Source organism: Hevea brasiliensis, chromosome 9, assembly GCF_030052815.1.
Source record: "Hevea brasiliensis isolate MT/VB/25A 57/8 chromosome 9, ASM3005281v1, whole genome shotgun sequence".
NCBI classification, from domain to species: Eukaryota; Viridiplantae; Streptophyta; class Magnoliopsida; order Malpighiales; family Euphorbiaceae; genus Hevea; species Hevea brasiliensis.
Window position 1 is genome coordinate 5,964,401 of NC_079501.1, and position 24,102 is coordinate 5,988,502.

At 33.9% G+C, this 24,102-nt stretch overlaps 2 protein-coding genes and 1 pseudogene across 2 annotated transcripts; 1 reads left to right on the top strand and 2 right to left on the bottom strand.

Annotated features, from left to right (window-relative positions):
- Positions 1–628: 628 nt before the first annotated feature.
- LOC110645696 (stachyose synthase) lies at positions 629–4,578 on the bottom strand. The gene is made up of 4 exons (XM_021798921.2): positions 2,407–4,578; positions 2,098–2,275; positions 1,613–1,980; positions 629–1,312 (listed from the first exon to the last, which is right to left on the bottom strand). Exons 1-4 carry the CDS (start codon positions 3,874–3,876, stop codon positions 737–739), a joined length of 2,592 nt encoding a protein of 863 aa, XP_021654613.2. The 5' UTR covers positions 3,877–4,578; the 3' UTR covers positions 629–736.
- A 686-nt stretch (positions 4,579–5,264) lies between these two features.
- On the top strand, positions 5,265–19,261 carry LOC110645705 (pectinesterase 3-like; annotated as a pseudogene).
- A 230-nt stretch (positions 19,262–19,491) lies between these two features.
- LOC110645702 (pentatricopeptide repeat-containing protein GUN1, chloroplastic) lies at positions 19,492–23,669 on the bottom strand. Its single transcript, XM_021798932.2, has 4 exons — positions 21,528–23,669; positions 20,487–20,703; positions 20,213–20,397; positions 19,492–20,114 (listed from the first exon to the last, which is right to left on the bottom strand). The coding sequence occupies exons 1-4, from the start codon at positions 23,426–23,428 to the stop codon at positions 19,850–19,852; spliced, it is 2,568 nt and encodes an 855-aa protein (XP_021654624.2). The 5' UTR covers positions 23,429–23,669; the 3' UTR covers positions 19,492–19,849.
- Between the last annotated feature and the right edge of the window lie 433 nt (positions 23,670–24,102).

A 24,102-nucleotide genomic window follows, 5' to 3' on the forward strand; every position in this document is an offset into this window, starting at 1 on the left:
ATTAAATTCGAAAAGAAAAATTCATGGGATAATTTTTGAAGAGGCAGAACCCGACAATGATTTAATTTCGTACTGTTGTTTGATGCAGCGTACAGGTGTAAATTTGCCAACCCCGTCTTGATGTCGCTAATTTCGACGAGTTTGTGCCAACTTCAAGCCACATGTGAGCTTCATACTGTAAAAATGGCGGCAATACCAATTGTAATTTAAATTATACAATTTATATTAATTTTTTTAATTAATGAGATCTAAACTCTCTTTTTATCTATTTTATTTTATTAAATAATATATGCTTTGTCGCTAAGAAACCAAAAAGCAAGCACCTCCTTTATCCTATCTTCCCGATGTACAACTTACATGTTTAGTCCAGAGCGTTCCGATAACCATTAGTAAACTGAAATTTGAGATGTACAGAATAAATATATTCTGAAAATGTAATGCCAGCGCCACCAATTGGTCTAAAGTTTCGTCACCATGGCACAAGCTGTGAATTGCATGGTGCCATTTTTTTACATCAAGAATTCTACATCCTTCTTCTTTTGACTCTGATTTGCCATCATTGCAGTGAGAAATGGCAAATATAGTCAAAAGGGCAATCATATTTGGAAGCATTTTGAATTCAGAGTCCTTAAAACATAAAATTAAGTTTATTTAGGATAGTTGTTTGCCACGGCATTTAACTTTCATCACCGTGGCTACTATGCACTCTAAACAAGGGGACAATTAGATTCTTTGATCAAAACATAAATGAGACATCAGATACACCACCAGCATCTTCGTTCCAAGGCAGACTCAAGGTCAATTTGCCATCAGAAAACCACTCAAAGGCAACTTCAGCATCATTCAAGAAACACTTCTTTGGGGACACATTCGAGTAGGCCAAGAAATTTCCTCCACCTTTAACTTTAACCTTCACGCTAATCTCAGCTGCTGACACAAAATATCCAAATTCTTGAATTGTGCCGCCACTGTTAAACATGTTGGTTAGACCAATGGGAGCAAATTTGGTGTCAGCTCCTAGCTTTCTAATGGGTACAAAGCTGAAGAGCTCAAATGAAGATGGCTGGATGGTCACTTCTATTGCGTCAGATTTTGGGGTCTTCAATATTAGGTCCTCTGCTTGGTTGAGATACACTATGTACTCCTCTGCCTTTCCCATTTGGGCAGCCTCTATCTTCTGGTCCCATTCAATGTCCGTGACATGAATAGAACCAGAGATTGGCTTGTAGCACTCAGAGTGACCTTTGATCCTTCGCTCCTTGGGGTCCCATCCAGCTCCTTGGCAGTTGAATGCTCCAATTACACCTCCATACTGCAAAATACGTGGCAATTGAGTTTAATTTCCTTCCAAGGATACTCCTTGATTATTAAATTATTTGCAAGTACTTGACTATGAAAAACAAGAAAATTCGTGGCTGGTGTCTCAATGACAACTATTTGCCTTCAGTTGAGATAATTGACGAAATCTGTTACCCATTCTCTTGGACTATGTATGTTAAATAATAACAAAATCTTGGAGAAAGATATAGAAACAGCTAAAGCTAATATATCCAAAACTCGGACACAGAGGAAGGTAGTGCCACTTCTGATAATAATAATTAACAAAGCATACCTTGTTGAAGTTCCAAATCTTGAGAATAGTTTTGTTGTCAAATAGAGGGTTCTTGAAGAGGCAGTCTCTGGTAGGCAGGGCAAAGTGCTGGCACTTGGGAATGGTCCCATCAGGGTAAACAAGTTTCTTCAGGAGTTGAAAATCATGACAGCCCACAGAGTCACTCACATAGACAGGTCCACCACAAATGGCCCTAGATCCAGCATGGAACTGGGCACACAAGTGGTCAGATTGGAACATGTCCCAATCAGGTTGTATAATTTGTCCCATCCACATACTGTTATAGGCACAGTGGATCATATGCACTCCTTGCAACCAATAAACTCCCATTGGATCACCATTTGGATCCTGGAACCAGAAGTCATCACCTGTGATAAAATTGTGTCAAATTATATCCCAAAGACTAAAGAAACAACAACAAAATTTCCAGGAGTGAACAAAGAATAAAAGAAAGAGTAAAGAACTGTATGGTTGGAGTCTCTTACCTACTCTTCCCATGGATATCTGCTTTGTCCCAAGGAGGAAGAAATCATTGCATTGTTGCATACTAGAGATGAGTCCACTTCCTCTGAAATTTTTTGACAATGAATCTGATAGCCCCTTGTAATATGCCTTTGCAAGCTCGACACGGCCTCCATATTCTTCAGACACATATTCAAGGGTCTGCATTTTGAAAATTTCGTGAGGAACTACTTAAAAATAAAAAAAAGAGGAATCTTTATAGAGAACATATAACAAATAATTAAAAAAAAAAAGAATATTACGTCGTAATTATTGATTTATGGAGAACTTACGTGAATGACATCCACCTTCACACCTGTAATACCAGCACTAGCAAGGTAAGAGTGCATGGAGTCATAGAAATCTCCAACTTGCTCAGGATGAACTAGCCCAATACCACCTTCAATAATTTTTACCACAGCAAGATCGTTCATTGTCCCATCGAGTCCAGGAGACAATTTGCAAGGAGTAATCTTTGAATTCAAGTGTGTAGAGCCTGGCCTAACCCCACCCCAAGCACCACAAAGAGCATGCCACACGTATATATCATCCAAACCTTTGAATTTTGTTCTCAAATCCCTTGTAAATGCCTTCATGCCGTAGTTCTCAACCTTGCAAGAACAATTTCCACAGCCACTCTTATCTTCTCCACCAAACAAGGCGTCCAATTCTTTTTTCAACTGTTCCATTCTTCTTTCAAAAGCGGATAAATCAGTGACACCAGATTGGATGGCCTTGTCGCGATCCTTTTCAGCATGTTCGAGTTCGATTGCCTTGGAAATCAACATCTTAGGCCTCTTTGGATCGAAGGTAGGACGGTTAGGACCCAAGATGGAGCCTCCCTTGTACTTCCTGAACTTCTCACATTCATCGAGTCTGTGAAGCCTGGCGGTCATTTGAGTCCCACCAAGAACGAGGTTTTTAGCGTCCTCGTTGGGCTTCTCGCCATCAAGATTGATGCTTTGCCATCCATCATCGATGATAAGAAACCTTGGAGGGGCACCACCTTCAACAAAATCCTTCACACCATGCCATATGCCAGTAGGCTCCACGGTTAAATAGAAAGCATCCCAAGTGCACCACCCAAATTTGTCAACAAGAGAAGGAGCGGTTTTCTCTTCCAAAAGCCTGAATGTATTGAGATGGACCCTGAGAGCGCTATAAGCCTCCTTCATAATGTTGAAAGGATTTTCACACACATGAACATAAGCAATAGCATCAAAAGTGGATGCTTTCACTTTGGTAGATCCACTCTCAGCATAAATCATCAGATGCCCATCACTGCCAGGATGAAGAGCAGACCTAAAACTGCCTTCAACGATAGGGATTATTAGGACATAAGACTTTATTTCAGGAACATTAAGGAGAATCCATTGGGTTTCCATCTGCAAATCAGACCCAGAGCTACCCACCCACATGGTAGACCACCAAGTTTTGAACCTAAATATTGACAAAAAGTCCCTACCGGTGAACCTCCCGATGGAGTTCATCGCTCGATGGGACGGTGCATCTTTGTGGAACCCAATGAATCCTCCCCTGTGAGACAGAGAAGTGACACGCTGGAGAAGAGGAAGTGGGGCATCAGACTCGGAATAGTTGCAGACAGACAAAAAGGGAGCAAAAGTGACATTGCTTGGAACATCATAGAGCAACGGGATGCTTTTGACACTAAACTTCCCACTGGATAAGTCGAAGTTTTTCTCTAAAGTCTCTGAATGAATGAATTTGAAGATCGAATTCGCGGGATTATTCGGGGGAGCCATAACGGAGAGAAACAGAGTATAACAGAGCAGAAACAGAGGGACGACAGATACTAGGCTAGAGAAAACCTTGGTTTTCAATACAGAGGAAGAAGAGGCCGAAGGGTCTATATACAATTATATGAGAAAACATCAAAGAGCACCGATATGGCAGAAGAATCGTGGGGAATTTATGTAAATAGATTCTATACACAAAAGGAAGGTGCGATTTATCTTCTCGAATTAATTGCAATATTTGACATTGACTTCACAAATATTGAAACTGGAATCACAATGTCAACTATTATAGAGCTGAAAAATATTAATAACGCACTTAAGGCAGATCAAACAGAAGAAAATTTGAAGGATGATGAAAAAGCTAATAAACTGACAGGTGACGAGAAGAAGAAAATTGCTTGCACAGCAGGGAATGAGAATTGGGAAGACTAAGCACGGCTATATATAGGGAAAAATTGAAATGGGTCCCGAAGAAAAAAAACAATAAAAAAGCAGAATCAAGAAAGCTATCCGGATGAGCCTGGGCGGCTGGTGATGTTAGTTCCGTTGGGCTTTAGAGTGCCACTTTATGCTTCTTCTCTGTTTGAGCAACTGTTTATATGAAGAGCAAGCAAACAGTTGTCTTGTTTGCATCCATGGATAATGACTGCAAGTTCTCATGTTCAATCTCAGAAGAAATTTCCTGAATGCTTGTTGAAAATAAAAATTGAAAATTATCCTAAATGTCATGAGAAATTATTGAGGGTATTGGATGCGTATGTATTATGACTATAATCACGTTAGACTTATTTTTCATATCATAAAAAAAAAATTAATTTTTTTTAAAAAGAAAGTATTATTTTTTAAAATATTAGTTTTTAATATTCTATAAAATCGTAAATTTTTTTAATTTAATTTATATAATGTCTTTTTTGAGAATCAGAGAAAATATATTTTAAATACACAAATTAATAGAGGATTAATGTCAAATCTATGAGGATAGATAATTAATTTATCCATTCAAATAATTTAAGTGAAGGACTATTTTTAATAGAATATATCATTTTTTATTATGAAACCCAAAAAGAGATTGTCGATACTGCTATAGAAACATGGTACATGGATATCTTACGCGTATACCTGATAATTACCCAATTGTCATAGATGTAAGCGTGTCATCTGAAATCCATGCATGCATGGACTGCATGAATGTCACGTTCATATTTGTGGGTATGACTTTTCTTTTTTTTTTTTAATCAAAGGCAGTGGTTAGTCGTCAAAGAAGTTTTATTAATTATCATATCGATTTAGAGATATGAGATGAACAGAAAATAAATAAACGTATTATTGTCCTGCAGTAATTTTATAATGCAAAGAAAAGGGTAGAAAAAGAAGCTTTAATAAGAATATGCAAAATGGTGAGTGATGGTGCCCATGGATCTCTCTGGAACATTGTAGAAGGTGCCAGGTGGATGCGAGTTGCAAATAAAGTGGGTCGTTTACAAGTTACCTAATTATTTCTTTATAAATATTATATATTTAGAAATAAAAACTATATATTACTTTTTTTTAATTAATATTAACTTGATCAGAAGCCATTAAAACGACATGAAATAAGAAATTGCTGTGAGCTGGGCGATGACGACCGTAACGGATAGGCCTCATTTTTTTCCCCGAAACGGATGGGCCCGGGCCTCATTGATAAGCGCCACACAAAATCTCGTGCTTTGCATACGCCTTGATATCACTTTTTAGACAATGCTTTAGATATTTTTTATTTAATAGACTGGATATTAAATATTTATTTTAATAAATAAATATTTATCGTGCTATCTATTTTATGAGTCATGAAATAAATATATGATTTAAAATTAATATTTGGTACATGAAGAAAACGCAGCTAATCTAAATTAATAAACGATAATTCAAATTACTAATTTTTTTTCACCTAATGTTTTTTAGTAAAAATTAAAAAAATTAAATTGAATTATTTAATTGAATCCGTTAATTAAAAATAAATATAAAATGTATTTTAAACTATTCAGATATTAATTTTTATTTTTATAAAATTATTGATTTTTCTCAATTAATTCACTTGACGGTACCATTTTTTAAAAAATGTCTGGTTTGTAAGTGTGGATAAGGAAAAATTATGCAAGCGCGAGCTTAGCCCAATTGAAGGCATGGACAGGGGTGGCCCATTTTTTCTTCCTGCCAAATATTCTTCTTCAGTATATATCGTAAAGGAAGATTCTTTGGTAATTTTCCAACGTATCACGTATCTTAAAAAGAAAAGAGGAAGATTCTTGGCCTTAATTTGTCTTTTTGATTAGGGATGATTTGATTAGAATGGTAAAGAATAGAATATTCACAAAAAAAATTTTTTCTGAATTCAATTAATATTTTTAAAATTTAAATTTATTTTAAATTCGATTAAATTTTATTAACTATTTTGATCCGTCTCAAACTCAACTATTACTACTTAAAAAATATTCGAGTCTGTTTATATATTTTAAATAATAATTTATATAAACATTTATTTTTTTAATAATTTATATTTTAAAAATTTAATAATTTCATAAAACATTTTAATTATATTTTATTTAAATAAAAATACATATTTATAAATATTATTATAAAAACATATATTTTATATTTAATTATATATTTATATAAATAGATTCGAGTAACGAATACTTAGTATGTAAAACCTGAACCTGAACCCGAACATAATGAACACTATTTTTTTAAATTTTAATCCGATTATATATTATCCAAACATGTCTTATTAAGGTTCATTTGGATCGGATACCTATAAAAACTCGACTCATTGCTATCCCTATCTATAATATCTATAACTCTTCTACTACTGTTTGCAAAAAGAAAAAAAAAATCTGCTAATTCAAGGGGTTTAATGAGGCAACCACATCATATTTATTTTTAATTTGGTATTTGGAGAAGACAATAAATAATATAATTTGAACAGGAACTATCTGCATTTGAATCCTGAATCAAGGGTTGAATGGATTAAATTATTTTCTTAAAATATAGAGAATTCTCTCTCTATTAAATATAATAAAAAAAATAAAATATATAATATAATTATAAATGGGTAGAAATGTCATAAGGGTAAGTGAATTATTTTTCCGCAGAAAATGACCCATCATTGGGTAGGCCACAGCCTCGTCGAAACAAAATTCCTAAGATCGGTGCATGTAAATTTAGAAATAGAAGTTCATATGAACAAGTAATGGCAATCCTCATGTTTTATTCCGAGGCTGTTAACTTTTTCAGAAGATGCCAACCCACTGCCCACTTCAATGGCCTAATTTTAGCTGGTGCAGTGTCCTTTACTGTTCTGATTCTTCGTGAGCCTTGACTTTCCACAATTGTTCATTTCCCTTACGGAACAATAATTGCCCTAGGTTTTTTTTTTTTTAATATATATATATATATATTTAGTCAATTTTACGCATTAAAATTATTTTTTTTTTCTAGTGATTTTAAGATTGCATTTTCATATATTGTGTTGATGCATTCACCCTTGGAAAGCTTCCATTTCATTTTTATCAACCAATTATCTATTTGGACTGCAACTTACCTTAAAAGTATATTGCTTAATGTTTAATATTATTTTTAAAAATATTAACTAATTACATGAAAAGGTACTATATATACATATTTAATTATTAAGCATCTATAAAATTTATTTTTTTTCCTGATTTATAGACTACATTATGAGTATTATTTTAATTAAATGTTGACCCACTTCTTATTTTTAAAGACTTTTACTTATTAGCTGCTGCTAGTGGTTTATTATAACAAATTTAAATGTGACAAAAAATATATATATATATTGTAATATAAAATATTTTATAATAAATAATTTTTTAATTTTTTTAGCTCACATTTAGACTTTGTTTGATATTACTGTTCCACTTTATTATTGGCATTTTAAAATGGCTAATTTATAAAATTATTGTTTTAAAAAATCAATTTACCTATTTGTTAATAAATATAAAATTACTTATAATAAAAAAAATTGTTTATTATGTATTTGATTAAAATTACTATCTAAATGCTGATACAAGTAAAATAACTACAACGAATATAACCATAAATATATTATTATAATTTTATTAACAATTGATTATTTATTTTTTATAATTATATTTAATTTATATAATGAAATATATTTAATTTGAAAATTTTGTACTTTTATAAACAAAATTATTCCATTAAATCTCTATCATTGAATCAAGTGGCTAAAAAAATGGAGTGAAAGATAATTATTAGATAGTTACAAATTTGATTAATTAAAAATATATATTAAATAATCATTTTATATATTTTAACTAGAAAGTCTTATAATAATTTAATTTATATAATAAAACGGAATAATTCAAAGAGTTTTTCCATTTTCGCAATGTGAAGATTCTTTTTTATTTTGATTTATTGGTAAAAAAAAAAGTTTATATATTAATTTAAATAAAAAATTAAAAATGATAATTTTATGGATAAGAAATTAAGGTTTATGCTGTCCGGTCATGTATGAAACGTGATTTGTGAAAAGTTCCCTACTCGCTGCTTTTCAAAGCCTGGGTTTTGAGCCCACAAAACTTAGGTTGTGATTTTTAAGGAAGCAGGTTTCTAATCTGCTTTTTGGACAAAAACGTGCTATTATACTCCGAAATACAGTTAAATGTGTAACGCCCCTAATTTTTAAATTTATTATTTTATAAATAAATATTAATATTTTATTTTATTTAAATTTTAGAAATTATTTGAAATTTTTCAAAATTTAAAAATCGAGTTTAATTTTTCGAAAATATGAAACTTTGATGATTTTTAAAAATGAATTTAAAGATCACCTGAAAAAATTAAAAATATATTTAGACTTTATAAATTTTTCTGAGTTTTATGAAATTTTTTTTTAGATTTTTGAGCCTCGTTTTTTATTTCAAGACAAAGTAAAAATTCAATTTCAGGTATCCTGAATCGAACTGACTGAATCAAATCGAATCTAATCGGACAGGTCGAATCGAACTGGTCCCTTCATTCTTTTCTTCTCCTTCCTTCTCTCTCCCCGACACCCTACTTCTCCCTCTCGTTTCTCTCTTATCCCTCTTCCTTCGCGCCGGCCATTGCTTTCCCACCCCTTCTTGCGTCGTCGGTGACCTTCCCTGCCTCCAGGCGGCCGCCGTCGAAAAATCGTACCAAAAGCTCCCCAATGTGGGCGCAGCGCTTTGACTTCCCAAGCCTATTTCGATTGATCCGGCCACCGATTGGACCGGGTCTTATCCCAAAACTCATCTACACCTCGAGAGCCTTCCATAGACACTAAGAATACAAAAATCCATCGAGCGGTTTGTCCAATTTTTATCCTGAAAATTTTAATCCATTTTGATTTTTGAGCTAAATTTCTCGCAAACCGTGAACCCCACGAAAAATCTGAGAGTACCGAAGTGCTCCCCTTAGCGAGAGCTTTGCAGCAATACCCATTTCAAATTTTTCAGACTATTTTTCGGTGAGTCCCACAAAACTTCGCAGTGTTTTTTTGGATATTAAATGAGCTTAATAAATTCTGTAAAAATTATATACTAACCACCGTATTGTGGGTTTCGTGTAGGTATATTTATTTCGCAGAAATTTAACAGTTGCTTGGGTCGGTAATTTCGGACCGGGCAGACAGACTATCGGGAAAGTTTCAGAATCAGGTCGAGTTTATAGGCTATTCCACCATTTTCTGATGTCCCGAACGCGTCCCAAGGGTCGGAATTGGCACAAGTAAACCCAAACCCTCATTTTTCTTAATTATATAGTGTCTGATTTCGATTAAAAATCTATAAAATATTCGTGGTAGGTTAGAAAATTATAATTCCTTTTGCACTCCTTTTGTACTAGCTTAACAATATTGCTAAGGACCACGAGGCAAAATTTTAGAATTTTTAGAGCTTATTTGGATAGTTTTTGGAAAAGGATTATTTGTAGGGACTAAATGATAATTTTTCAAATTATGGTGGTGGATTGTTTGGATGGGTCCAAGAGGGGCCATGTGATGTGATTGAGTTGTGGATGTGTGACTTGTAGATATAGAAGTATATTTTGAACCCTTTTGCAGATTGGGTAAGTCCTAAGTATAGGGGAGACTCTGCCGGATTTTCGGTACGACTTATAATGTCTTTAGTCATTTTTAAACTTGTATTGAGTCAAATATATTAAATAATTACAATGAAATTTTTCAGGTGAGCCGGGACAGCCTTCCTCCTCCGCCCAGCCACCGCAGTGACCTCGGTTCAAGTCTGTGAGTAGAATATTGATTTTAATTATAATTTCAATATTGTTATATATTCAAGGCATGCCCATGTATCATCTATAAATATATTTATGTAGTTAAATGTTAGGCACGTTTTATATTGCATCTTTGATTGATGAAATGTTTAAGGATATTGTTTTATAGTAATTTGGAGTAGTGTGCGTATGTTGGCGTACGTGTGGTGTGTGGTATTGGTTATGGACAAGAAGGGTAGACGCGACTAGAGCTTGACTCGCTGGGACCTGATCCTTTATGGATAAGTCAGGGTAGGCATGGATCGAGATAATCTCGTTAGCCCCCGCATTTGGTTTACTAAGTGAAAGTCCGGTTTGAGAGATACTCGCTGGCAGAGGTTAGATTAAGAGAGCTGTATAGGGGATCAACTCCCATATATGTACTGTTTGAATATTATTGGGTGTGTGAGTGCTTCAAATTACCTTTTTGCTGTTATGATATGATTTATATGAAAATTTTGATGGTGTTACATTCCACTCTTCAGGATGTATTAGCTTTAGATAGCTATGAAATTATGGTTAAAATCAGTATTTTACTCTCTGAGTCGAACGCTTACTCTGTTCACCTTATTTTTCCAGGATATAGGAGATTTTTTATTGAGTTCTAACATGTCTCTCTCCTTCGCAGGCAATCTATTAATATCTATTATGCTTGTATAATTTTATTAAATTTTAGACTCCGCATGTGTTATGATTATTTTAATCAATTTGGAACTATAATATAATATTATGTTGAATTTGTAAGAACGTTAAATGCATGTATGTGTGCATGTGATTAGATTGGATGATGGAGCTGAGCTCCCATTTGATTTTATGACATGATGAGTATGTGGAGGGTGAGTTTAGCTCCCCAATTTGTTTTATATTGTGCTTACGGGTTGAGTGAGTAAAAAACTCTCCGTTGTATAGTCCATGTTATAGCCAGACTCTGTCTAGTTGAATTCTTGAAATTAGGCTTAAAATGGGCCTTAGAATCGGGTTAAGCAATAGTTAGGCTTACTATAGTCCTCAGAGGCTTTAGACTGGCCCAGGTCCTAATGCCGGTCAGGCTCATAGATTGAGTCATGACAAAATGAGTCCTTAATAGTTCTTTCGGATCTTATATCAAATGTAGAGTGTGTGTGTATAATACTTATATGCGATGAAGGGTCTTGAAAAAATTATCATGATTTTACTAAGATGTTAAGTCCTATCTCTAAGCACTGTGTACATGTATTCTATCTTAAAACAAAAAAAGCAAGCTTCTTGAGGGGTGACAATTTGAGTCACCAGTGTGCGACGCCATGGTTGTTGTCCGCATTCGCGTGGGTGTGTTCAGAGGCTGATCATTCGGGATTTCACATTGGGTATAGAGTGTGTGTGCATAATACTTACATGAGATGAGGGTTCTTAGAAAAATTATCATAATTTTATCAAGATGTTAAATCCTGTCGCTGAGCATTGTGTGCATACATTCTATCTTAAGAAAAAAAAAATCCTTAATAAAAAAGATATATCTTCTTCTATATACTTGTAAAAGAGTTGAAAGCTTTTGCATATTTTAATAATTTAAAGATTATGAACTTGAAGTTAAACATCAAATCCGAAAGTTGGTAAAAAAAAAAAAAAAAAAATCCGAAAGGGAACAATATAAAAAGGGCCCTAGGTGCGGCAGCGCAATTTATGCACTGGAATCAAAATGGGTCCTTCCATAAATTGTCGGTGGACACAAACCACTGCAAGCAACTTGACCTGGTAATGGTATAAAACTATAATGGGTCGGCATTTGTTTTGGACTTGTGCCGAGTCAACAACTCTCTTCTTTGTTCAAATCTTATAATTGTTTAAGATTGCAAATTCTTCATTGGTCCATGTAACCTTGGAGAAAATTGGTCATATACTCGCAAGTGAGTTTGTGACACGTGGTGTTTCAGGGGTTGATTAATTTCTTAGAAACGAAAGAAGTTTGCCCAACTAGTCCAGATTAGTGTATCAAAAAACTAATACAGGTTTGGTTGAGGATAACCTTTCTTATTTGTAGCCAAAACGTGAACAAGCGACTAATACACAAGGACCAACAATTTGGCCACCCGTTATATGGATCTACTCTTAATGGTTGATTTGTAATGAATTATTTATAAAAAAATAATTTAAAAAATTATTATATAATTATATATGAATTTTATTTTTTTAACTAATTTAAATGAAAAATAAAATGACTTAAAATTCTCTTTCGAATATTTTTCACACAAGTCCTCACTTTTTTTTTATTTTTCTTTTTCTTTTTTATAAAACAAGAAAATTAAATTTACAATTTTTTCTTCTTTCTTTATTCTTCTAATAAAATAAGATAATTACTTTTTTCTTTTCCTTTCCCTGTCATTTTTCTCACCTTTTTCCTCACTACAATTATTAATATTATATCCTTAAATTTTATTTTTTTTTAGTCTTTACTGTCTCATAATAGAAGTACAACAAATGCTGCATGAAAGCAGTCCATAAATCAAAACGAATTTGAATGTTAATCTTAGATGATTCAACTCTCGATGTAAGTATAAATATTTGTATTTCTACAGTTCAAGAACCTCATCCTCCTTTTTCATGCATATATAAACATTTCAAGAACCTCGTATTAGTGTTCACATAATCACGTTTCTCTTCAATTGTGAGTGTGAATGCAACAAATCTTGAACGTGAATCAATTGCAAGATCAACTTGCTCTTTCCTTGTACTGGGTATGTAGAAAACTGCAGTGCCCACATCCTAAACACCTTGCTCTTTTGATTTGTCCCACGCAAAACCTTTACTCACACATGAAGAGCCCATTTGCTCTATGGTTTTTAGTGAATGGTCAGGCAGTTACCAAACCATGGTTCCACATGTGTCACGTTTATATCTTGAATTTATGATAAATCAATCAAGTTTAGACAAGAATTTTCCATAGGGAAAAAGTTTATTCGACTGATCAATGCAGTTACAACTTTTACAATACTCGTCCATAGCCTGCTCATGTTCGTCAACAGCTATGCTCCAGCAATTAATAACCGTTACAACCAAGTAACTAACTATTGCATCAGCTTATTGTCTAACTAACAAAACTAATGACTTTCAACTTCCTTACGAAACGATGGACATCTGTACCTGCATCTCTAGGCTCTAGCTGCATGTTCTTAAGCTCCTTTAAGCTTCATTCTCAACATATATATACAAATATAAGCTCTGTTTCAGAAGATTATAATTAGAAGTTCAGATTATCCCAGTTGATTAATTTATGGTTTTAATCATATTCCTTTGGAGTCATTTATCAGGAAGGCTATTCTTTCTCCTACTAACATTTATCAGAAGGCTATTCTTTCTTCAACAAATTGCAGAATCTTCGCTCATTTTTTCTCGTTTTGATGTTACTAGTGGTAATCAGTGTCTGTAAGGCATTGGATTGTCAGTTAAATGAATCCAATCAGTACAAAGTAGCATATACTGTTCTTGTTGATAAATCAGGAGAGGGAAACTTCGATACAATTCAAAGCGCCATTGATTCAATTCCAGAAAATAATACTCAATGGATACGTATCCAAATTTCTGCCGACAAATACATGTAACTGACAAACTGTTATTACGTATAAACTTGTTAGTACAAGTGTTCTATAACTTCTTTCCTTAATTTGCAGGGAAAAGGTGTAATTCCTGTAAATAAGCCATGCATTTTTCTTGAAGGAGCTGGTAGCGAGTATGCAAGTATCGAATCTGACGACCATCAAGATACACCCACTAGTGCTATCTTCATTTCATATTCTGATAACATTGTAGCCAAAGGCATTACATTCAAGGTAAAAATTAATAAATAAAGAGACTTTGATATTGATCAGCTTTTCAAGTTTAATTGGTTTCTTATAGCATAGTATATCTATCTTAACAGAACACATATAACCTGCAAATTAGAGAAGATAAAATCATCTGGATGCGAGCTCCTGCAATTAGAATACGAGGGGATAAATCTGCTTTGTACAACTGCGCCTTTTTGGGATACAAGACACCTTTTGTGATGATAAGGGCCGTCACTACTTTAGAAAATGCTACATTGAAGGTGCTATGGATTTTATTTCTGGCGCTGCTCAGTCTATCTACGAGGTAAGTGTATATAGGCACTATTTGAACACTCTCATGTTGCTTATAACATGATTAGTCATGTGCGGTTTTACGTGCAGGAATGCGTAATATCTCTTAATATAGAAAAATATCGGCCAGGGTCACCTGGCTGCATAATGGGCAGAAGAACCCAGTGGCTTCGTGTTCAAAAACTGTGAAATCACTGGAACCGGTATAGCTTGTCTAGGAAGAGCCTGGGGACCTTATTCTACTGTCATTATCTATAACTCAACCATTTCAGATGTGGTAGTCCCTCAAGGTTGGAGTGCTTGGGGATTCGTTGGTCACGAGTAAGAATTCCACTATCAAATTTTGACAAAATATCAGTCTTTCATCGTTAGCTTATAATGAAATTTTAATTTCATCTTTTGCCGTATGCATGCAATTCATGTATACAATCATTAACGTTCAACACTTGCGGGTAATTGCAGAGCAAATTTTACACATGTTGAGGCCAATAATAGCGGACCAGGGGCTGACACTTCCAACCGAGTTCCTTGGTTAAAGAAATTGGATGATTCTCAGCTCAGCATATTTGTGAATATTTCCTATATTGATGAGGATGGCTGGATTGCCAAGTTACCTACTGTCTCCTAATTAAGTTCCTAAGTTGTTCAGCTGGTTCTTTTTATTTTCCTCAGAATAAAATTGCGTTTTCTTTCTTCCTATCAGTCGCATTTGAGATATGTACTTCTCGATTAATTTTTTATATGTTTAAATGAAAAAAATTCATTATCGTACTATTTGACTAGTCAATAATTGTAGAAATTATATAATATATCTCTGATTTTATATAATTTATCCTGAAATGATAATTTAATTAAAAATAAACACATATATATAAGTGGTTCTCATATAAAAGTGTAACTATCATGCCTTTTTTTTAATTTATTTTGATAATTGTAATAGCTTATGTGTTAACTTTACGGTAACTTGTTATTACATATAACTTGTTTATATAAAATCACTATTTTATTATAAAATTATTCGATGTATTTAATCAGCTATCTTTGAAACAAAAAATAAAAGAAAATGAAATTGCAAATATATATATATATATATATATATATATATATATATGAATCCTCTCAAAAGTGCATTTTAATGTGACTCTGTAATTAATTTTCACCATTTATTTTTTTTAATAAGCGGAAGGATTTTATTAACAATAAAAAAATAAGGAGATACAGCCTTTTACCATTTTATGTTATGTGATTAATAATTTATTTTTACCATTTCATATAACCTATATTTAGGTTATATTCGGTAAAGCGTAATGTAATATAATATAATTAATTATATAATATAATTAAAATTATAATAAAATATAATATAATTGTTATTATATTTCTTTATTTGATTACAAAATAAAATATGTGTATAACCTACCCTTAGGTTATATTTAGTAAAACGTAACATAACAAAAGAGATATAGCCTTTTATCATTTTATATTATGTGACTAATAATTTATTTTTGTCATTTCATATAACTTATACTTAGGTTATGTTTGGTAGAGCGTAATGTAATATAATATAATATAATTAATTATATAATGTAATCAAAATTGTAATAAAATATAATATAATTGCCATTATATTCCTCTTTGTGATTATAAAATAAAAATATAAATAGTGTAATATAATGATAATTTTTATTTAAATATTTAATTTATTTATAATATTAATAATAAGTGGTAATGATTTTAGTGATTGGTAGTCGAGTGGTAGTAGTGACAAAGTGGTGATGGTGGTAGCAACAACGATAGTTAGATGATAGTGGTGGCAGTAGCAAGGTAAGGAAATAGTAGTGATAGTGGCCAGGTGATGATAAAGGTGACAATATATAATTTGGGATAACGGTAGTCAAGTGATGGTAATAACAAGATGGTGATAGTGGTGGTAACAGAATAGGAATAGTAGTGGTAGTAATAACAATAATTGAGTAGTGGTGATAGTAACATTACATTACTTTAAATATAATTAATTACGTTACATAATTGTCATTTTATTACATCATTTTTTATCCACCAATCAACCTAATTAAATATATAATATAATTATATTACAACTTTGATTACATTATATCAAATATAGCTTTAGTGTTTTTTTAATAAATTATTTATAAAAAAATTTTAAAAAATTTTTACACAATTATATATTAATTTTATTTTTTTAAATAATTTTTTTCAATTAAAAGAATTAAATTTTTTTATTTTAAATATGAAAATCAATAAAAAAATAAATTTATTAAATTAAATTTTTACAAAATTATAGTTTCCAAGCATATAATTAACATTTTTTAACACCTTTTACTCGCTTCGTTGGTTTTACTGGTTTGATTAATTGATTTTTTTTTAATTTTTTAATCAAGTTTTTTTTTTAATTTAAACTAAATTCAAATTTCACTTTGAATTAATCCTAAGTGATAGGTTTGTCTAATAAGAAAAAAATGAAATCATTTATTTAATTTAAAAAAAATAATATTAGGAAGATAAGAGTTAATAAATATTAAATAACGATAACAAAAATAAAAAGGATGACAGATGCTGCATTAAAGCAGCCATTGCATATCCTTGAAGCAACCATGAAATCATGGGCTCAACAAAAGGCAATTTTTTTCTTTTTTACTATATATATAGAGATAAGAAAAATAATCTATAAGAGTGAAATGTTATATAAGTACAACGACAAAAAATAACATATATACAAAGGAAAAAGATTAATTCCATCTATGATGTAGTCATCATCACCAAAATTGCCAAGCTCCAATGAACAATCTCACTTGAAAACTGTTGTGGAAGCTATGCTTGGGGAGTGGAACCCCACATTTCAGATGAAGTTGCTCACCAGAAGCAGTTTTCGGGTGAGGTTGCTTACTGAGGTCTCAACAACATTTTGACCACAATGACTACATTGAAAATGAAACCAAACTTCAGTGATGAAATTGGGACAAAATAAAGTTTGGTGATTCAGGTGAAATTACTTCCAATGGTCAGTGGCCAATGATGTTTCTTCTTATTCTTTTACATGGGAAAAAAAAATTGAAAAATCCTTGATGTTTGCCTTCCTGGATTTTACTTATTACAATTATGGGTAGATTTACTTGCTTTTGTTCCTTGATACTCCACCAATTTTCCTACTCAACTATATCTAATATTTATTTTATTTCTTCGATTACCTTAATATCATTTAAGGAAATACAATCTTTGTAGTTTCATTTTTGTTTAAGCTGAAATACAACTTGAAAAGTTCACAGGAATACACATATAAATTCATTGGATGGCTTTTGATGAATAAACCACACTATTATCTGGTTTCTAATCATCTTTAACAGGCCACTACAGGAAAATGCAGAATCTCCATTTATTTTTGTTTGCTTGGCTGGTATTATTGTTGCATTGTTCAAGTGGCCGTAAGGCTTTGGATTGTCAACCCAATGCAAACACCATCACTGTTGATAAGTCAGGTCATGGAAATTTCACTTCAGTTCAAAGTGCCATTGATTCTATTCCTGAAGGGAATCCTCAATGGATAATTATTCAAATTTCTCCTGGAAAATACAGGTATAAAAAGCTCTTCTATGTACCCTTGTTTATAGTCACAATTATTTAATTATAATATATATCCATCCTCCTAGCATTCTGATTTTTGTTTTTGGTATCCTTTTATTCTTTTTGGGGCCGGTGTGGCTATCCAGTGAAAAGGTTACAATTTCTGTGAAGAAACCATGCATTTTTCTTGCTGGAGCAGGCAGAGAGTTGACAAGTATTGAATGGGGTGATCATGAAGTCACAAGCACTAGCGCTTCCTTCACTTCCAATCCTGATAACATCATAGCCAAAGGCATTACATTCAAGGTGAAAACCAGCTAGATCATTTTTTTTCAAATGTTAGGAAGATGGAACTCTTAAATACGCACTTTAATGTAAACAATGTGAAAAAACAAAAATACTTGTATTTGATTTTTTTTTTTTTTAATCATCAGAATACATTTAACTTACCTATGGGCCTGGACAAAATCAACTGGAAGGGAGAAAAGATCATTTGGAGACAAGCAGTGTCAGCTAGAATTAAAGGGGATAAATGTGCTTTCCATGATTGTGCCTTTCTAGGGATACAAGATACCCTATGGGATGAAAAGGGACGCCACTACTTCAGTGAATGCTACATTGAAGGTGCTATTGATTTCATTTTTGGAAAAGCTCAATCTATCTATGAGGTGCGTCTTACTACATATTATAAGAATATCTGAAAGGAAATAATTATTTTTACAGTTCCCATTTTCTCTTTCATTTGTATATATCGTGTATTGTCGAAGTGTTTAATTTTTTGTAAATGTACAGAACTGTATGATATCAGTTAATATAGGAAGATACGACTCAGGATTACGTGGGTCTATAACAGCACAGAAGAAGGAATGGCCACAACTTTCCAGTGGGTTTGTGTTCAAAGACTGTGAGATCAATGGGAATGGTAAGGCTTATCTCGGAAGAGCATGGGGACCTTATTCTACAGTGGTTTACTATAACTCAATCATGTCAGATGTTATAGTTCCCGAAGGTTGGGATGCTTGGAACTATGTTCATCATGAGTAAGACTACTGCACACACATCAATATATATTATTTTAGCCTCTTAAAGAAATAATGTCAATGATGAATTGCCATTAAAACTATGTTGCAGAGCAAATTTTACTTATGTAGAGTCCAAGAATAAAGGACAAGGAGCTGACACTTCCAAGCGAGTCCCGTGGGTAAAGAAACTCGGTGCAGATCAGATCAGGAAATTTTTGGATATGTCGTACATTGATGGAGACGGATGGCTTGCCAAGACACCTTATAAATTCTACTAAATTATTAATTCTTCATGCGTTCCTGATTCTATAAAAAGGGCTAATTTGCTCTAGCTGATGTTGCTTGTTACCGTAGTCTACAATTAATTTCAATGCCACTGCTTCATAGACTTCGCACAGATTGATAATTGAAATTATTGGATTATTTTTATGATTTTTCATTCTAGGAGTTAGTCATGTTAATTAATTATCAGATATTATTTGATTAATCATATTATATATATTTTTTATTACTGAGCAAGGCATCATAGTGTAGCAGGTGTAGGTCAATTTGTTGATTGCTATGCATAATCCACTTTTCATTAAGATAAAAGGGAACAAAAAATAATGTTGCCATGAGAAGAAAGCAGAATCGTAATTATGATTTTCCTCTTGCCCTTTCAATCCAGTTCTAGAACAATGCATGTTCTGGAATAGACACTCAACGTTTATTGGCATTGCCGGGAGCCTTAAATTCAAATGCAAATAAAATACAATTCCAATGGCTCAACTTCACCCATCAAATAAAGCAATGCCCTCCACAGGGTAAAAACTGCAAATGGGAATGTACCTTGCGCACGCATGCACACACAAACACACACACACACACACAAAATTTTTGGATAGCTCAAGAAGATTTCATACAAGGAATAAACATGAACATGTTGCACTGGGGGGAGGGGGGCAACTAAAATGTGCACGATGATACAAATAGCTACAAGGGAAGCATCTGTAAATTAGAGACCTGATCAACCCTCACATTTTCAGGAGGCGTTCTATCATCATGAAGTACAAGCACTTTTAGTGTGCCAGATTCTCTTAACCAGGCAGCAACAACAGATCCTCTTGATATAAATCGACCTAAATTGCATCTGGCTAACTGAAAAGGTGCACCCATGCTAGTTAGAAGCGCTTCAACAGCTCGCCTTAGTGCACTATGACCTACTACTTTGCTGTGTTTGCCCCATCCAGTCAAAATGCTGAAAAAAGAACAGGTTTTTAGATTTGTTCCTCAAGAAAATAAAACGTCAATAAAACAGACATTACTTCACAAATAGAAAAGCAAACAATTGCACACCTTAACAATTTTGGCAACTTATGGCCATCAAACACAATAGAGCGTATGTTCAGCAACCATGCATGAACCATTGCCCGAGCAGCCCCAGAAGACATCAAATGCAAATCTAAGCAAGAATCACTCCAGACATTCTCCCATACTTGTCTACGTTTCCCTTCTAGCACAACCAGTAGGGCCCCTCGTTTCTGAAAAGATATTTGAAGGACTATCATGTGTGGTACTATCCAACCAACCAAAAGTGGATCAAATCAGTAATAGTTATTGGTAAACTAACCTGACCATAGTGCCATAGCATGTCAGTCAAAGCATTATAAAAGGCAGATGCTGTTGAAAAGTCCATTAATTTTACTTCATCAAATAGGGATTGTGCTTGCACCCAAACATTCTCTCTATAACCCATTAGAAGTCCGTGTGCCACACCATACACCTGATTATCAAATAATTGAAGCTCCTCCAATAAAATCGAAGCATCTTCAAAGGAATCACAGCGACTGCTTCCAGAGAGACACAAAAGAAAACATATCCATATTCGAAGTTAAATATCCTTTAAGTACCTAAAACAAGCTATGATACAAGGCAGGCAGAAGGTGACAGGCAAGAAATATGTTAGCACTTTAAAAATCTGATAATCTCAATTCTTGACCCACTTTTGCCCATAAATATGTGCTAAGGACAAGAAACTACCAAAGCTCCATTAAAAGGGTATTTGCAATTCTGCTAGTCATTCTTGAAAAGAAATACTAGCATAGTCAATCTGCTTGATTTGTTTTGATGCTGATGAAAGGTATAAGTGAATAAAGAGCAAAGGAAATGCCACAATACAGTCATCAAATCTTAGAGACATGAACAGTGACCTTCCATTCACCATTATTCACAAAGCATTGACTGTTTATATTTCTTGATTGAGCATTGACCAAGAGCCACATGCATCATTAAGGAACAATGATGAAACTAAAAAAAAAAAGTAAAGCAATACTTCTGCAATGAGCGAAAAACAATATATCAGTATTAACCCTGCTAAATCTGAACTTAAAATAAGATTAAAATTACAAGAGTCCTTATAATATTTGCTTCATCCATATTGCAACTATTATTATCAGTTTGCAGGTTTTATTTTTGATATATGATAAAATTTTACAACAGATATAATTTCCTAGGTCTAATATTATATTTCCTCAGATGCAAAATCCCAAAATAAATGAACCCACGCCAGTAACAAGCCTAGATGCACCAAAATTACAGAGTATAAATATAGCATGTTCTCATTTCTAAACATTCACCAAATGGCAATAATCATATTGTAGAAATTACGCACCTGCAAGCATTTAAGATGGAAGAGAACGTGACGACATTTGGTTTGATCTCCAGCTCACGCATCTTTTGAAAGACACCCAAAATGCACAATAATTCCTGCCTGCCACAGTTATTTTCTTGACTTGCCTTCTCAGCAGCAAGCTTCCCAAAAATCTTTATGATCCTATCATCCTCCCTATCAGTCACCCTACTTTCAGTAGCTTCCTGAACAACACTTGAAGATGAAGACTTAACTTGAAATTCACTGGCTTCACCAGCATCATCAACCACGTGCTGTGTGATTGCTGACAAGCCAAAAGCATCAATTATAGAATTATAAGTGACAACATTAGGCCTGATTCCCTCTTTAGTCATCTCATCAAGTAAAGTCACAGCAGATTCCACTAATCCATTCTTGCACATGGTATCTATAAGTGCAGTATAAAGAACAACATCAGCCTTCAATCCTGCCTTCTCAAACTCCCTAAAAATCTCCATTGCTTCCTCATACAGACCACCTTTTGAGTAAACATCAATCAAGGTTGAATAAGTTAGCAAATTAGGTGATATGCATGCCTCTTTCATCTCCTTAAACACTTCCCTCACCTCATCATACATGCGTTGTTTTCCATACCCACCCAAAAGCGCATTGTAAGTCGCAACATCTTTCCTAATACCAGAATTCTCCATCTCCTTACAAACATCCCAAGCCTCCTCAAACCTTCCAAGCATGGCAAAAGCAGAAACCAAAGTATTATATGAAATTAAATCCAAACTAAGCCCCAAAAACTTCATTTTGTTGAACAGATTAAGTGCTTCATCTAATCTACCAGCTTTACCGTATCCACGAACCATGGTACTGTAAGTAACAACATTAGGCAATACATTCTTACCAGGCATCTCAGATATGATCTCAAGAGCCGCGTCCATTTGCCCTGCTTTACAGAATGCATCCACAATTGTATTATAAGTGAATATATCTAGGTCAATCCCTCTATTTATCAATTCAGTAAACAAATTCCTTGCTGCCTCCCATTGCCCTCCCCTACTACACACGGAAAGCAGCGAATTAAATGTAATTAGGTCTGGTTGCACTCCATTTTTAAACATCTCATCAAAAATCTCCACTGCCTTCTTAAACTCCACACCCCCTATGGCACACGCATCAATCACAGCATTGTAAGAGACTAAATTTGGCTTTAGCCCATAAGCCTCCATTGAATAAAAAACCTTAAAAGCATCATTCCAATAACCACTTTTCCCATAAGCACTAATTAAAGCAGAAAAAGTATAAACAGTGTTACCATATCCCTCTCTAAGAGCAGTCTCAAATACAGCCTCTGCAAGCTCCACTTTACCTAATCTACCGAGAGTACTAATCATGGCACTAGCTAATTTTCCTTGCTCGTTCTTCCTCTTTTCCCTTCTCATTGCAAACTCGAAGCATCGGATCGCTTTAGAAGAGTCTCCTCTGTCTCCAAGCTTTCGAAGCAAGAAAGTATAATCATCGGAGCTACAGAGCCGAGACTCGAAATTAAGCAACACATTCTCAAGGGTCTGATCATCTTTCCCATACAGGACCACGTGCTGCAAAGCTTCCTCCGCGACTAAGGTATGGCGGATACTCAGAGTGGATTTTGGGCGCCCAATGTGTAGCTTGGACACGAATCGTCGGCGACCCGAAAAATCGGCGGCGAGCTGAGATTTTTGTGATTGAAGAGTGGCGAGAGAAGGGAAGGGTTGGTTCTGGGCATTAGTAGTGGCGGCGGTGGAAGCACCTGGTTTTGGTGCATTGTGGGGGGAGGAAGGGAGAGGGGGTTTAGCAAGAGAAACATTGTGATTGGTCCAACGTCGGCAGCGTTTCTGGTGGTTCTGATTACGCTTGTTTGCAGTAATTGAGCAGTGTGGTGGCGTTGACGCCATTCAATTTCTTGATAAAGAAACAGACTTCACAGATAAATATGATCAATGTGGAAGTTAGAGAAAGAAGCTGCACCTGCAAATGGTGCTGAGGAGGTTTTGCTAGGGTTTGGGCGAAGAAGGAAGCGCCACTGCTTTGGATATAGCAGAGATTAGAGAGAGAAAGATTCTTGGATAACTCAGCTGTGCTGCGTTGAGCTTTTGGGTTTAGATATTGGAATTTTCGCAACCTTTTTTTTTTCCTTGTCCCAAATTTGAGGGGTTCAATCCACTTATATAGAGAGGCAAAATTTGGCCGCTCATAGAGTGGGACCCTTAATCCAATGACTAGCAGTGAAATTCCTGGTGTGCTTACGTGGCTAATTAGTACTAGTAGGGTCACTGAATCTTATCACCAGCAATTTTGCCAGAGCAGTGCTCAACTGGCTGACCTGTACGTCACTACTTTTGATAGTTTGAACACGAGCCAGTTTACTAGGATTGCTGATAATTTCTCAAACCAAAACCAATCTCCTCACGGTTCTACCCAGTCGGTTTAATTTCTTCTACAAATCAAGAAAATAATTTACACTAGCAAAATTCTTCTTATATTGAGGAATACATTAATAATAATAATAATAATAATAATAATAATAATAATAATAATAATAATAATAATAATAAATCCAATCTAATCG